The sequence below is a fragment of the Amblyomma americanum genome, chromosome 10 (genome assembly GCF_052857255.1).
Source record: "Amblyomma americanum isolate KBUSLIRL-KWMA chromosome 10, ASM5285725v1, whole genome shotgun sequence".
Taxonomy (NCBI): domain Eukaryota; kingdom Metazoa; phylum Arthropoda; class Arachnida; order Ixodida; family Ixodidae; genus Amblyomma; species Amblyomma americanum.
Genome location: NC_135506.1, coordinates 33,107,363 through 33,120,657, shown reverse-complemented (window position 1 = coordinate 33,120,657; position 13,295 = coordinate 33,107,363). Strand labels below are relative to the sequence as shown.

Sequence of the window (13,295 nt, the reverse complement as noted above, 5' to 3'; positions counted from 1 at the left end):
AATGGCTGGCACAGGACAAGGCTGATTATAACGATGTGTGGTCTGTTCATTAAGCTTAAGTATACAGCATCCCTTTTCGTTCAACGGAATGAAAATGTGTGGTATTGATGTGCTAGTTGCAGCAACAGTGTTGCATTGTACTATCTATGTGTTGATTCCTGTATAAAGCTGTGTTGTTTACACATAAAGCAGTACAGTAAATCTTGTGCCACATCACATTCCCATCTTCCCAAAGCCGAAATCATGACGAAGTCATCCTGACTAAATTGCTGAACATTTCGGAGAAAAACTGTGTGCTAATATGTCCAGCATAGTCGTGCTTTGTTTCTGTACCTTGAAGTGTCAGAACATGTGCTGTGTTTGTTTTTTTGCTTTGCCTTCTAACATCTTGTTTCTTTTAGCTATGCATTTCTGGAGCAAGTCAGCATGGTGCTGTCCTCTTTTCTTTGAATTCTGTAATTTTGTTCGAAGATGCCTTTGTTTCCATTGTGTTCAGTATTTATACATTTTGCGTTCTATTATTCAAACGTTACTCTTCTAGAAAACCTGCTGCAAGCAACAAAGTGTCTCATTTTACATGCTCTCAGTGTTGTTCTTCTTAGGATTTACGAGGCTGACGAAGTCATCCTCAATGATTCACTTCAATTTTCTGCTACTCTCTTTTCTCCTTCATTTTTTTATCCCCCCCCCCCCCCCCCCCCCCCCCCCCCCCCCCCCCCCCGTGCAGGGTAGCAAACTGGTTATTCTTCCGGTTAAGCTCCCTGCCTTTTCTCTTCCCCCTCCTCCCCCTCCTTCTCCTATGAGGCTGAGGCCATGAACTAGCTGATTGCAAATTGTCACCACTGATAGTGCAGAAAAGTGTCTGGTGAGTTGCCATAGGAGCATACTTGATGTTTCTACTGTTTTGATCTCTTGTCAAAGCTTTGGTTTTGCAAAATCTGCATATTTCATAGTTTGAAAAGGCTAACAATAGACATAGGTTTTATTTTTTTATTTGGGTTTATAAGCTTTCCAGGAACATTGGTCTTTAAACAACAGAGAGGGGGGTGCCTTAGCAATGAAAAATGTATTTATGCAGATTTATCTATGTGAAACACACACATCCGTGATGATGGCAACAGTCGAGACAACAGTAAATAGCAGGCAGGCAGTGGTTGACATATTTCTGTCAAATCATGAGCTTCGTGTCTACATGAATCTGTTGAGACTGTGTTTCTTGAGCAATAATTCAAACTGTGTACTGTCTTGCTTCAGTGCAAAAAAAAAAGGCTTCTCAACATTTCTTTTGATGATCGGTCTTGCAGACGTGCCTGCTGCCGCTGTTGCTACAAAGTCTCTGGTGATGGCAAATTCTATCCCATACCCCTCTCCTTCCTATGGGTGTGGTGATACTGGAAACAGCAGCAATGACAGCTTTGGTTGTGAACGACCTGTGCCCACGTCTGGAGACCATGCTTATGGTCGCAGAGCAAGAGGCACTGGGGTTTCTAAACACCCGCCCATCAAGCTTGAACACTCACCACTTGATGCAATGTGCCCTGAAGATCCAGAGGTAGGACACCGCCTTCCTGACCTCTATTGTTCGTTCTGTACTTGGCGTCAGCTTTTCTTGGCAACGAAGGGGGTGGAGTGTCCATAACTTTGTCATTCCATCAAATAGTTTGGCCGCAGGAGAGTGTACTTGGCCGCCTGGCACAGTGCTCTCTCTGTGGTACCTTCTCCCTGCTGCTGGGCAAGCTGGCGCCATCTGTGGAAACTTATTGTAAATAGACATGCCTAGCAAATTTGTTGTGAGAATACTATTTTTTACTGTACTTTCAATGTTGAGAGTCAGCAGTTGTGCTAGAAATACACATTAAATAATTAATATTGGCAATATACTGTATTTTTAAGGGAAAACTCGACTGCAGGCGGGGACTATATTCTACTGCTTAGGAAGAGAGGTGCATCTTGGCTCCGCAGCTTCTTCTCCTTTGCCAGGAAGTTTTCACCGAGTAAACCATGTGCTGTCTAGTTCACCATATGTACAGCCATTGTTAAAAATATACAGCCCTAAGGGTTCGCTTTTGAGCTGTATGCAGTAGGGCTCTCTGGGACCGCTGGAAGGTGTAAGGTTCGGTGACGGGAGATTGAGGAGATCACATTGAAGAACACACCTGCTGATCGAAAGTAATCTGAAGCCCTCCACTGTGGAACGTCTCAGCCCATGTGGAGCTTTGGGATGTTAAAAGTCACATCCCATGACCGAACCTACCTTGCATTGGAGAGATTTGGAACACGAGTTACAGAACAAGCCACGCTGCATGGCATAGCAGCAAACTTGGTTAGGTTTATAATTTTGAACAATGTTGTACGTGCTTATATAAGTTACAGCTCTGAAAAAGTGGCTGGTCTCGCGTGTCAATTGACAATTTGGACATATGTTAGAAAGGGCTTATAAAAAGAAAGAAAAATAAAAGTGCCCAGTGGGAAGAGAGCGGATAAGAAAAGCTGGCGTTTTATTCTGCATAGAAGTGCATACCCTTCTGGTATCTGTAACATGAAAGGAATGCCAAATAAATAAACGAGCACTAAATAAAAAATGAGCATAATGAACATGAAAGGGCATGGAAATTTGCTTAAACCACTTTGGATGGCCTCTAATACCTTCTCTGTGTTGAGGTGCTCTACCACAGCATTAAAAAAGCCTGAAAGATTCTTTGCAGGAAGGCTTGATAATGCAGGAAATTTGATATTGGTAATAATGCAGGTAGCAGTCTTAGTATTATGTAAAGAATCTGGAATTAGCCTTCATGGCTTCCCAGCTCTTAACACTCGGCACATCAGTCTCCTCAAACTGGGCTATGTGATATGGGAATACAAGATAGTGCTTCATTTTTATGCATTAGTCCTGCCCCTGCCAAGGCGTTACATTTGGACAGTTGGGCCTGTTTAAATGCAGTATATATGCTTCTGTTTGTTTATATTTCTTGATGATAATATGAGATTAAACAGGTGGCATCACCAATAACCAGCAGCTGATGCGGTGGCCTGGCACATTATCTGTCTGCTGAAGTGCTTTCTGATCAGAAAAAAACTTTTTTTTTGTTCTTTCTCATATTCCTGTTCTTGCAGAGAACTTGAGAGTCTTTGTCATGAACGTCATGAAGGACGTTTTGTCATGATTTGCATGTCATATGGGTGATACTGCTATTTACCGAGAAAGATTTTCACTCAAGTTATATGTTTTTAACACGTTCACTGCGTAGCCCCTTATCATAGTTTTGATCTCTGTGCGTCGTGGCCCACCGGTGGGTCACCCGATGCTTTCCGCGGGTGCGTCGTGGCCCACCGGTGGGGCACATTTCTGAGGCTGTTTTTTCCGCCTGCTGAAAGATGGCTCTACTGGCATTTTCGGTTGCAGCTTGCGCGGGCTACTTCAATCATGTATGCTAGCGCAGAAAATCATCACGTAATTCCCTTGGCCCATGCATTTCCAGGAAGTTGCTTCCCCTGGGGCCGCATTTTATTAGAATCCATTGTCCATTTTCCGCTCCATTTCGCGTGACGTAAGCCTGACTGAATCATCAGACGAAAGCAGCAGTCGATCAATCAAAGAACTGAAAAGCAGCAGATACCCGCGTTGACGATAGCCTTCGCCATTCGTTGCGCGCTGTGGTTCAATATGGGCTGCAATGTGCATCCAATAGTGAGGTCCGGTCGCCAATGAGCCAATAGTCAGGTGGCTTCCCACGGACGTTTGAACGGCACGGCTACGTCATCGAACAATAATGACCTGACGTAAAGGACCAAATAGATCATAGAAACAAAATGGATAATGGCTTCTTGTAGCATACGGCATCTGGAGAATTTATCTAGTCATTTATTACCGCGACTCTGCTCGCTTCATCCCCAGTGAACGCGACTGAAGCGCGTTCTCAAGGATGTCCTTGAAAAGCGGCGCCCTTTCTGTCTACCAAATTTTTGCTTTATGACACTAGAGCGTGGCCAAGAGTTTCGGTCGTTCTGGTCCGCACAAATGCCAGAGGCGCTTGTTGCTCTCGCACCCTTGATTCTTCTTTCTTTTCCTGGGCATGCACAAGTTTTCACAATATAGAGTTTGCGTTTTGAAGCCGTTGCCTGCTACGTTACCTACCCCCCGACCAGCTCCCCTTTGTGGGGCAACGTCACGTGACCCTGCGTTTCAGCATTCACTGAGCACCAATACTCAAGAACAAGACCTCAAACTCGACATTTTATTCAAGTACTTCCAGAATAATTTTTGTAAGAAAAAAAAACAGTTCAAATCACAGCATTTGCAACTAAACGTCTTACGTGCCACCAGCTAACGATGTCAAAAACGTAGTCTATGTTCAGGAGTTCTACTCGTGCAGAAGATTGAAACATGGCAAACACATAAATGGCCTTCCCGCGCAATTTGCGCAGAATGTAAAAACTTTCTTCGCCATTACCTTTGCCTGCTCTGGACTTCTGCGAGCTCTCAGCGATGCGTAGCATCCAGTACATCTCCTTCGGACAGACCGTGCAGGTCCATCGGCCTTTTCCAGCGTATGGGCGCGCTTTGTTCCGCGTGTCCTTTCGGTCTCAATCTGAGCTGTGTCGAAGAGTGCGCGTGCCAACTCCTCGCGGAATTCGATGATTGGCGACGTTTTACCGTCCACCATTGAACGGACAACCCATGCGTTCACAGCTTCAGTTCCAACGATGAGCTCCACCGCAGCTTTCCTATACCACTTGAGCCCTTTCCGTAGGCAGGAGTAGTAGGACGTCATTTGGTCACTGTAGTCTACGCCCTTTTTCGCCACGTTGTAGTCGAGGACTGTGCGCGGTTTCATGATCGGCTCACCCTTTCTCGTTTTTTTTCCGGTATCAACAAGGCTGGCGTCATGCTCAGCAACCGTTGTGATCATGAGAACAGGCCGTTTATCCAACCACTTCAGCACCTTTACGCCGTTGTGGGATTCAAGACCAACGACTTCGCCTTTTTTAACTCTAGCTTGTGTAACTTCTTTCAGAAGACCCTTTCGGTTCGATCGGAGAGTGCCACATAAAAATGTATCATCTTTCAACAGGCGTGACGCAAGCGGCATGCTCGCGTAGAAGTTGTCGACGAAAAGTGTGCGACCGCAGCCGGTGAAGCCAGCCATCAAATTTACTACTACTTCTTCGGCATGCCCCATGCCCGCTATGGCGCCAGATTTTCCGGCATATATCTGCACTTTCAATGTATAGCCCTCCTTCGTGCAGGCCTTGTATAGCTTGACTCCATATTTGTGGGCTTTACCAGGGATGTATTGCCTAAAGGCGAGGCGCCCACGCCACGGAATCATCGTTTCGTCAATGACAATCTCTTTGCCTGGCTCCAACACTGAGCAGAAATTGTGATTCATTTTTTCCATCAAGGGTCGAATACGATAGAGACGATCCTGCTGTGCGCTCGGTTCCTCGTTATCTGCGAAATGCCAGAACCTTAGTAGCAGCAGAAACCGGTCGCGGGCCATGTTCTGGCGAATGCAGCTTACGCCGTACAGATCGCTTCTTGCCCAGTAGTGCTGCAGACTAGGAAGCCTTACTAGACCCATGCAGATCAGTACACCAACGAACACTTTCACTTCTTGCACGTTTGTCTCAGTCCATTTCTTCACACGCGATTTCTCTTGTAGGACGTTCGAGTCTATGTACTGTTTCCCATACCTGTTTGTCTCATGAACCATCATGTCCCAAATGTCATCAGTCAAAAAAAGAGAAAACAAGCTGAGAGCATCGTTGCCAGTCGGGAGGCTGATTAGCACAGGAGGGCTCGAATACGATATCGCTCTAACTCTAGTCGTTATCGCATTCCAACTTTCGGTAGGTAATGCAGCCTGAACATCACCATTTTCTGAATCCTCAGATACCGCTTCGCCGCAATCGCTTGACTCACCATCCCACAGTTCAGAAGAACTTTCCAATAACTCTTTGAGGCTGTCATCGTCGCTGCTTGGACACTCAACGTTCGCTGGAGCAGAAGTTGTGCCGCACGAAGTGGATGGCAACGTATTTGGGCTGCCGTGTGTCCCGGCGGATCTGCTTCCACCGCAGGGTCTTTTCTTCTGGTTTTCTGTACCTCCGTCGAATTTTTGACAGTCCATCACGATTTTTGAATGCTCGTAAAAAATGGAAATCACAAGGATGAGGACCACGAGGCTTGGCACTGAGAGTGAGCCAAGTTATTGCGAATAGGACAGACTAATTCTTCAGCTGAGCTCTTGCACACATTGTGAGCGCTTTTCAAAAGTACGTTGCGCATGTGCAAAGCGCCCGAACAAAACGCTGGCGCGGGTAGCTGGAACATTTTCTGCGCTGTTTCCTGATAGCCGTCAGCTTTATCATCAGACCCATTGCAAGCGCCATTGTCAGTAAATATAGGCGCGCTTTATATCTCTACCGCCATCTGTGATATGATAGGGGAAACGCATTTTCACGCATTTGTGGAAGCATATCGTCGCCGCACTGCAAGAAACGCATCGTTGTTTGCGCCACCACGGCTGGACTGCGTTGCGTGACCCACCGGTGGGCCACGACGCAGTGAACGTGTTAAAGATGCACTGGCAATTCTGGGAAAAAATGTGGGCTTATTCTGCAGAAAATATGTTTATACGGGAAGCAGTGCTCAGCTGGCATTTTTCCTATGATTTATTCCAAATTACAAATTACTTGCGATAACTCGTAGGAGGGTAATTTTTACTTCTTGTTGATTCAAATTCATTGCAAAATTTTGGTTTGGTTTTGGTTGTGATTAGTCGCAATGAGCTTACTGCTTGATCAGGCGAGATTTCTTCAAACCTTTAGATTTCAAACTTACTCCTCTTTGCAGTCAACTCAAGGTGAGCGGGCTTACAGCATGGCTGACCAAGCTGAGGGCAATGCCTGGATAGATGACTACGATGACCTGCTGACTACGTGCTCTGTGTGCGGTGAACCCTTCGGGGCACGACACCTATGGTTGCGCAGCGAGCTTCACTCAGAGTCCCGACTGTGGTACGAATGCCACCTGTGCCCCACAAAGTTCACCAGGGCACACCTGCTGGAGAGGCACGTGAAGAAACACACCAGTGCCAGCCAGTAGGTGGCACCACTGTGGGTCTGCACTAGATGTTTTAGGAATTCCTGTTGGAGAAACTCCATGTTGGAGAAACTCCATGTTGGAGAAACTCCATGTTGGAGAAACTTCCTGTTGGAGCAACTTCATGTTGGAGAAACTCCCTCATTTATGATGCCAACAACTTTAATTTTTTTTTTGCATCCGCTGTCTGTAATTCTTTTTTACGATTGTTCTTACAGGAGGTCCCATCCACAGTCTCTGACTTTGGGACCTCCTTCTGTATTCCAGTGTTTCCTAACCTTGTACCATAAACATGTAATAAACGAACCTCGAACCTGGAACTGCCTGTCATTTTTGGGGGGGGCAGTGCAACAGTTTTGGCAAAGCTGCAAGGCTTCATTATATTATGTTTATTCGTAATGAATGACCGGCTGACGTGTTTTCTTTAGCTTTCCAGAAAAAAATAAAAAATGGAACTGCCCGTCAAGTATCAGATGATTGCTAATATTGGTTAGTCGTACCGCATTTTTATTTTGCCTATTTAGGTAAAATCGTATCAGTCCTCTTCTTAACATTTTAAATGATGTATTCATAAAGGTAGCCACGGCTGCCAGTTATTGCCACTAAACTCGCTGGTGGCTTTGGCGTACCCGCTTTCTTTTTTGTGTGTATCAAATAAACAATGTTTTTTTTACTGTCAGATGTATTCCCCACTTTGCCTTTCTACTAGTGCAGTATGCTTCCAACCGAGGGCTCTTGACACAACAGGTTTTAGTGATGCTTTGTGTACATGTTTTGTATAATTTCTTGAAATAGCTTCTTGCAGTGGAGGAGGGCACTAACGATATGCTGCACGTAGATAAATGGATGTGCATGCCTCTATCTTTACATTGAAAGTTTTTTTGTTTACTTAATGCACATTTTACAGAGGTAAGTTGACATAGCTGCTCGGCGCAAGATTGCCTAATGTCATTCTCAGTGATCTGACATAATCTGAAACTCCTTGCTGATAACTTGTGCTATGCAACATGTCACATTCCTGGCTAGTCAAAAGTACTGTGCACTGGCAGCAGATGATATTAGGTGCCACATCATAAAATGTCGCTTGCACTGCTTATGATCTTGTTGCAGTAAAGATGCTGTGTCCCACATTCTTTCCACTTTCAGCTGGTTCGTGTGGGATGTTTGTTTTTGCAATACCCTTTCAAGGACGTTTTCCAAAAAAATCCAAGAGATAAGCACAGATGCTCCAGATTTTGCACTGCTCGCAAGAAACTGCCAACAAAAGCAACACGTGTGATGTACAATGTGAGCAGCTGCAACTGACACTAAGGTCTACAACTTAATTGGCATCAGTGGCGGAGCGTCCGTTCTACAGCGAGCAAGTTGCAAATGCAGGCGTACCGAAAGTGCAATGGCTGTTTACTGACGCGATATATCTGCAACTTCCGCAACGGTGGCCACATCTGCTTGTACGTCAGGAACACCGTTACGGAGGTGACACTTGCAGGTGACCCTGTGTCCACCAACATAATGAGTGGAACGTTATTCCAACTAACGTCCTTGTAAATTGGCTTAACCCTGCGGACACTGGCTTCGTGACGTAGAACCGCTGTAATTGTGTACAGGGCGTTGTTATTGTCCGAGCTTGTGTTTTCTTCGACTGCCATTGCGTACGAGCCCTGGCGTCGCCGTGTGGACCCCTGCAGAGAGTACTCCGGTAATGTTGCGAGATAGTCCGGAAGCGGCCGGGTCGGATAGCCTGCCACCGTTGTGAAGAACGACCTGTCAGCGACGGTCACCTGTGCACCTGGACTCGTTAAGATGGGGAGAGGTGACATATCTGCATTAACAAGAGCTGTTGTCGGGCTGGTTAATGATCTTCTACAGATACCACGTTATATTGCGCTAAAACCACAACACAAAAGAGAAGAACACATAGCACAGGTTGAGCGCAATCCCCTGCAGTGCTAGTCCTGTTCGTGTTATGTGTTCTCTTTTGTGTTGAGGTTTTAGCGCAATATAAAGTGGCTTCTGTAGATATATCTGCAATTTCATTGTGCCTTCATCGGCAGTGTCATTGTGCCATGTCAGTGGCTGGGTATAAAAACCCAGCCCACAATAAAGCGATCATTCTTGTTGCGTCACGCCAGACTGATGTCAGTGTGTCTCAGCCTTAGGCAACATAACGTGATTGTTTCGAACCTGAGCCAGCCATTGCACTTTCGGTACACCTGCATTTGCAACTTGCTCGTTGGAACGGACGCACCGCTGTCAAGTTGTGGACCTTAGTGTCAATTGCAGCTGCTCGCACTGTACATCACACGTGCTGCTTTTGTTGGCATTTTGGTGCGAGCGGTCCTGATTTTGCGAGCACTGCCATACTATCAGCAGGGTGGATACTAGAGAGATAAAAAGAAGCTTTATTAGGACCATATCCATGGTAGGGCTTCCATTGAACTTTGCGGTTTCCTCATTCCAGGACTTGACTCGCCTTGGCCTCCAAAGTATAGCTGGTCAGCTGTGCCTTCCACTGCTCAAACGACGTGTGTGGCACCATTAGGTTCCTGACTGATTCTATTAGTCAGATATATCAATTATATTCTGTAAATTAAAATCCATCAGTCATATAGCAGAAATTTGTTTTCCAGAGCACAACTACAAGTGGTGAATACTTCGTTTAAGCATGATTTAAACCTTTTGAGTGATTTAAGCAGTTTAAGTTTGTGTACCAGTACACGTGTGTGAAAATTTGGATAACTGGTTTTGAAAAAATTAAAGACGCAGTAATTGTGTGCCTTTCATATTTAGTGCCACAGTAAAATGAAGTGAAAAGGCTGCGGCAACCTAACAACCACTGCTCGCAGCGAAGTCTAATCCGCATCCAGTCATATCCGTATCCAGTTGGGCGTAATAACAACTCTGAGCTGCTTGCCGAGTTGTTTTTTCATTACAGTTTTCACACACCGGCGTCATGAAACCGCAAGCGGCCGAGTCCGAAAAGAGCAAAAAGTACGACAGGCAGATACGGCTGTGGGGCGAGCATGGACAAGCCGCCCTGGAGTCCGCTCACGTGTGCCTCATCAATGCCACGGCCACTGGGACCGAAGCCCTGAAAAGCGTCATACTGCCAGGCGTCGGCGCCTTCACGATTGTTGACGGGAACACGGTTGCCGCTCAGGACGTGGGCAGCAATTTCTTCTTGAATTTAGCCAGCGTCGGCAAGTCGCGAGCGCAGGCCGCTACTCAACTTTTGATGGAACTGAATCCTGACGTCCAAGGAGACTTCGTGGATGAGACGCCGGAGAACTTGCTCGAGCATAACCCGGAATTCTTCTCGAACTTCACGGTTGTCATCGCAACGGCACTGCAAGAGAAGACGCTGCTGACACTCGCTGCAACGTTGTGGGACGCAGGAGTTCCGCTCGTTGTATGTCGTTCTTACGGGCTTATCGGCTACATACGGCTTCAAGTTGGCGAGCACCCAGTGATGGAGACGCACCCGGACAACGTCCTAGACGATCTCCGCCTGGACAGGCCGTTTCCTGCGCTGCGGGCTTTTGTCGACTCTATTAATATGGAAACACTCACTGACAAAGAGCACAGTCACACTCCATACGTGGTCATTCTTCTCAAAGCACTTGACGAGTGGCGACAACAGAATGATTCGCAGACTCTTCCCAAGGATAGCCGAGAAAAAGATGCATTGAAAGATTTGATTAAAAAAAAGATGAGGGTGAAAGAAAATAGTGCAAGTGAGCCAGAGGAAAACTTTGAGGAGGCAGTGAAAGCAGTAAACAGGTCTCTTAACGCTACAGCGGTGCCTCGCGAGGTGAAGGAGCTGTTTGAAGATGAAGCTTGCCTTACAATTACTCCCGAGAGCAAGCCATTCTGGGTTATGATGCGTGCTTTGAAAGATTTTGTTGAGAACGAAGGGAATGGTTGTTTGCCTGTACGAGGAACTCTTCCCGACATGACCTCGGACACTGATCGGTATGTGAAGCTGCAGAATGTATACCGCACTGAAGCTGATAAGGACGCTAAACTGGTGTACCGTAGAGTGCAGCAGCTTCTCTACACAATTGGCAAGCCTGAGGACTTCATTACGGAAGCTGACGTGAAGCTGCTGTGTAAGAATGCCCACGGCGTGCGCCTGGTTCGTGGTCGCTCCTTGGCAGCAGAGTATGATGCCAAGGAGGCCCAAGTCCATACCATTCTGACGAGCTTGGATTCTCCGGACAGTGAGATGATCTTCTACGTCTTGTTCAGGGCTGTCGACCGCTTCTATAGCCAGTACAACTGTTACCCGGGCTACTTTGATGACCAGCTTGAAACTGACATTAGCAAACTAAAGGCATCGCTGGGCCAAGTGCTTCAAGAATGGGGCTCTGGGCCAGTTGCCAGAGATGACTACGTCCATGAAATGTGCCGGTACGGTGCTGCTGAGCTTCATGCTGTGGCAGCATTTGTCGGTGCCTGTGCAGCTCACGAAGTGATCAAATTGGCAACGGGGCAGTATGTGCCACTGAACAACACTTTCATTTACAATGCCATAACAGCTGCTTCAGAGACATTTCTTTTGTAATGCCTCGAGGCATTTCCAAGGTACTTGTCACTCAGTGCAGTCATAATTCATGGTCTGTAAAGTTTTCTGTGTTTGTGTTGGTATGGTGCATACCGGTGTTTGTGAGGGTATTATTGCCTCAAGGCCTTTCTAAGGTTCATCTGGCTCTGTGCAGTCACAGACTATGCTCTATAAAGCTCTCTTTGTCTGTGTTGATATGATGCATACCAGAGTTTGTTTTTGAAGGTAATAAAACTTACGTTCCTTTCAAACCTGTGAAGTGCTATGAACTCTTAGAAATACTTGGAGGGTGAGCGTGATATCCAGTGCTTATTATAAAAGGCATAGGCTCTGACATTCTTGCAAATCATTCGGCACATTGCACGACCGTCTTCTCACAACGTCATCCAATCCTGTGTAGACTATACTGTCCTGTGATGGACGACGTGCATGATGTGTCATATGTTGTGCTGTCGGTGCATCTAGTGGGCAGCTTTCGAATAATTGGGGTTCTCCTTTACATAGCTTGGTGATGGTTGGACTTGGGCTGCGAGAATGCATTTTGGTATTCCCCTTGCCTTAGTACTTAGGCATTCTTTGCATTTAGTCTGTCACCAGCTTCTCTGTAATCTGATTTTAATTTGTTACTTTCTCCTTACAATTTAAAAACATCCATAATCTGCAAGAATCACTTGTGTGCATTATGCTGGAAGGGATTACAATAGATTAAAATTATGGCCCTTTGTTTTCGGGTTTTATTTTTTAGGAACTCTGGGAAAGGGGGAGTTGAAATTGGGTGTTTTTTCTAGCTAATGTAAGTGACTAATAACTCGCACTGTGTCTCTAACATGAAATTGTCTGTTTGAGCTCATTATTTTCATAAAAGGTCTAAAAATAGTTGCTTGGGTTAAGAAAGTGCTCTCCATGTCAGTTTTTTTATTACAATTATTGTGTCTCGCATGTTACCTTCCAAGTGTGCAGAACATCAGAGTCTCTTTCTAGACCTCTCTGTCTTCTTACATACCATTCAAAGTTAGAGCGGTCATTTCCAAAGCGCAACAGCCTTGGAACAGGACGTTGTTCGCATCGGTAGCACTTGGTGTGGAGATGCCAGTGAAGCATCTTGTCAGTGCATGTGTTTTGGCTTCTAAGATCTACTTTCCAAACTTGCCCACAGAATAAAGCATGCCATGGATTACAAGCATTTGGGGTTAAAAATTTCCATCTGACAGTGCCTCTACAGAAAAAGTATCAGATGCCCGTTAGTTTCTGTGCGGTGCATCTAGTTTTGTACTCTGACAAGCTACACTTTTGGATGCTGTTTTGGATAAAAATTGGGTTTAACCAGATTTTTAATAATTCAGCTCAGGGTGCAAGAATCGGGTGAAACCAAATTTTCCCCAAAAATGATGGTGTTATTTAGAATGTGTTCTGCGTACCTTTTTTCTTTGGAGCAACAGCATGTCTGTTGCTATCAGCGTCTTGGGAACTTTTTCCTGTAGCATTTAACCCCCAAGAAACAGCCGCAGTTCAAAAATCTAAGCGCTTCTATTTAGAACGGATTCCTCATTCACATTTCAGGTGCCATATAGCTTGCTGATGGAGGCTAATCATGCTGATCAATTCTCCAACAGTTTTGTCTGAACT

The 13,295-nt window shown here is 45.7% G+C and overlaps 2 protein-coding genes across 2 annotated transcripts in view; both read left to right on the top strand.

The window, feature by feature from the left end:
- The window catches only part of LOC144108817 (uncharacterized), a 23,534-nt gene extending 16,117 nt beyond the window's left edge, over positions 1–7,417 (top strand). Inside the window, exons 4-5 of the mRNA XM_077641998.1 lie at positions 1,305–1,552; positions 6,857–7,417. Of these exons, the coding sequence (XP_077498124.1) occupies positions 1,343–1,552; positions 6,857–7,108 (462 nt within the window). The 5' untranslated portion in view covers positions 1,305–1,342 and the 3' untranslated portion in view covers positions 7,109–7,417. The remainder of the gene's footprint in view (positions 1–1,304; positions 1,553–6,856) is intronic.
- Positions 7,418–9,953: 2,536 nt separating this feature from the next.
- Positions 9,954–12,336, top strand: APP-BP1 (Nedd8-activating enzyme E1 regulatory subunit APP-BP1). The gene has a single exon (XM_077641933.1). The coding sequence runs from the start codon at positions 10,059–10,061 to the stop codon at positions 11,667–11,669; it is 1,611 nt and encodes a 536-aa protein (XP_077498059.1). The 5' UTR covers positions 9,954–10,058; the 3' UTR covers positions 11,670–12,336.
- Positions 12,337–13,295: the final 959 nt, after the last annotated feature.

What these genes read in the sequence shown, in the direction of transcription:
- APP-BP1 (XM_077641933.1), top strand. Translation starts at nt 10,059, where the DNA reads ATGAAACCGCAAGCGGCCGAGTCCGAAAAGAGCAAAAAGTACGACAGG.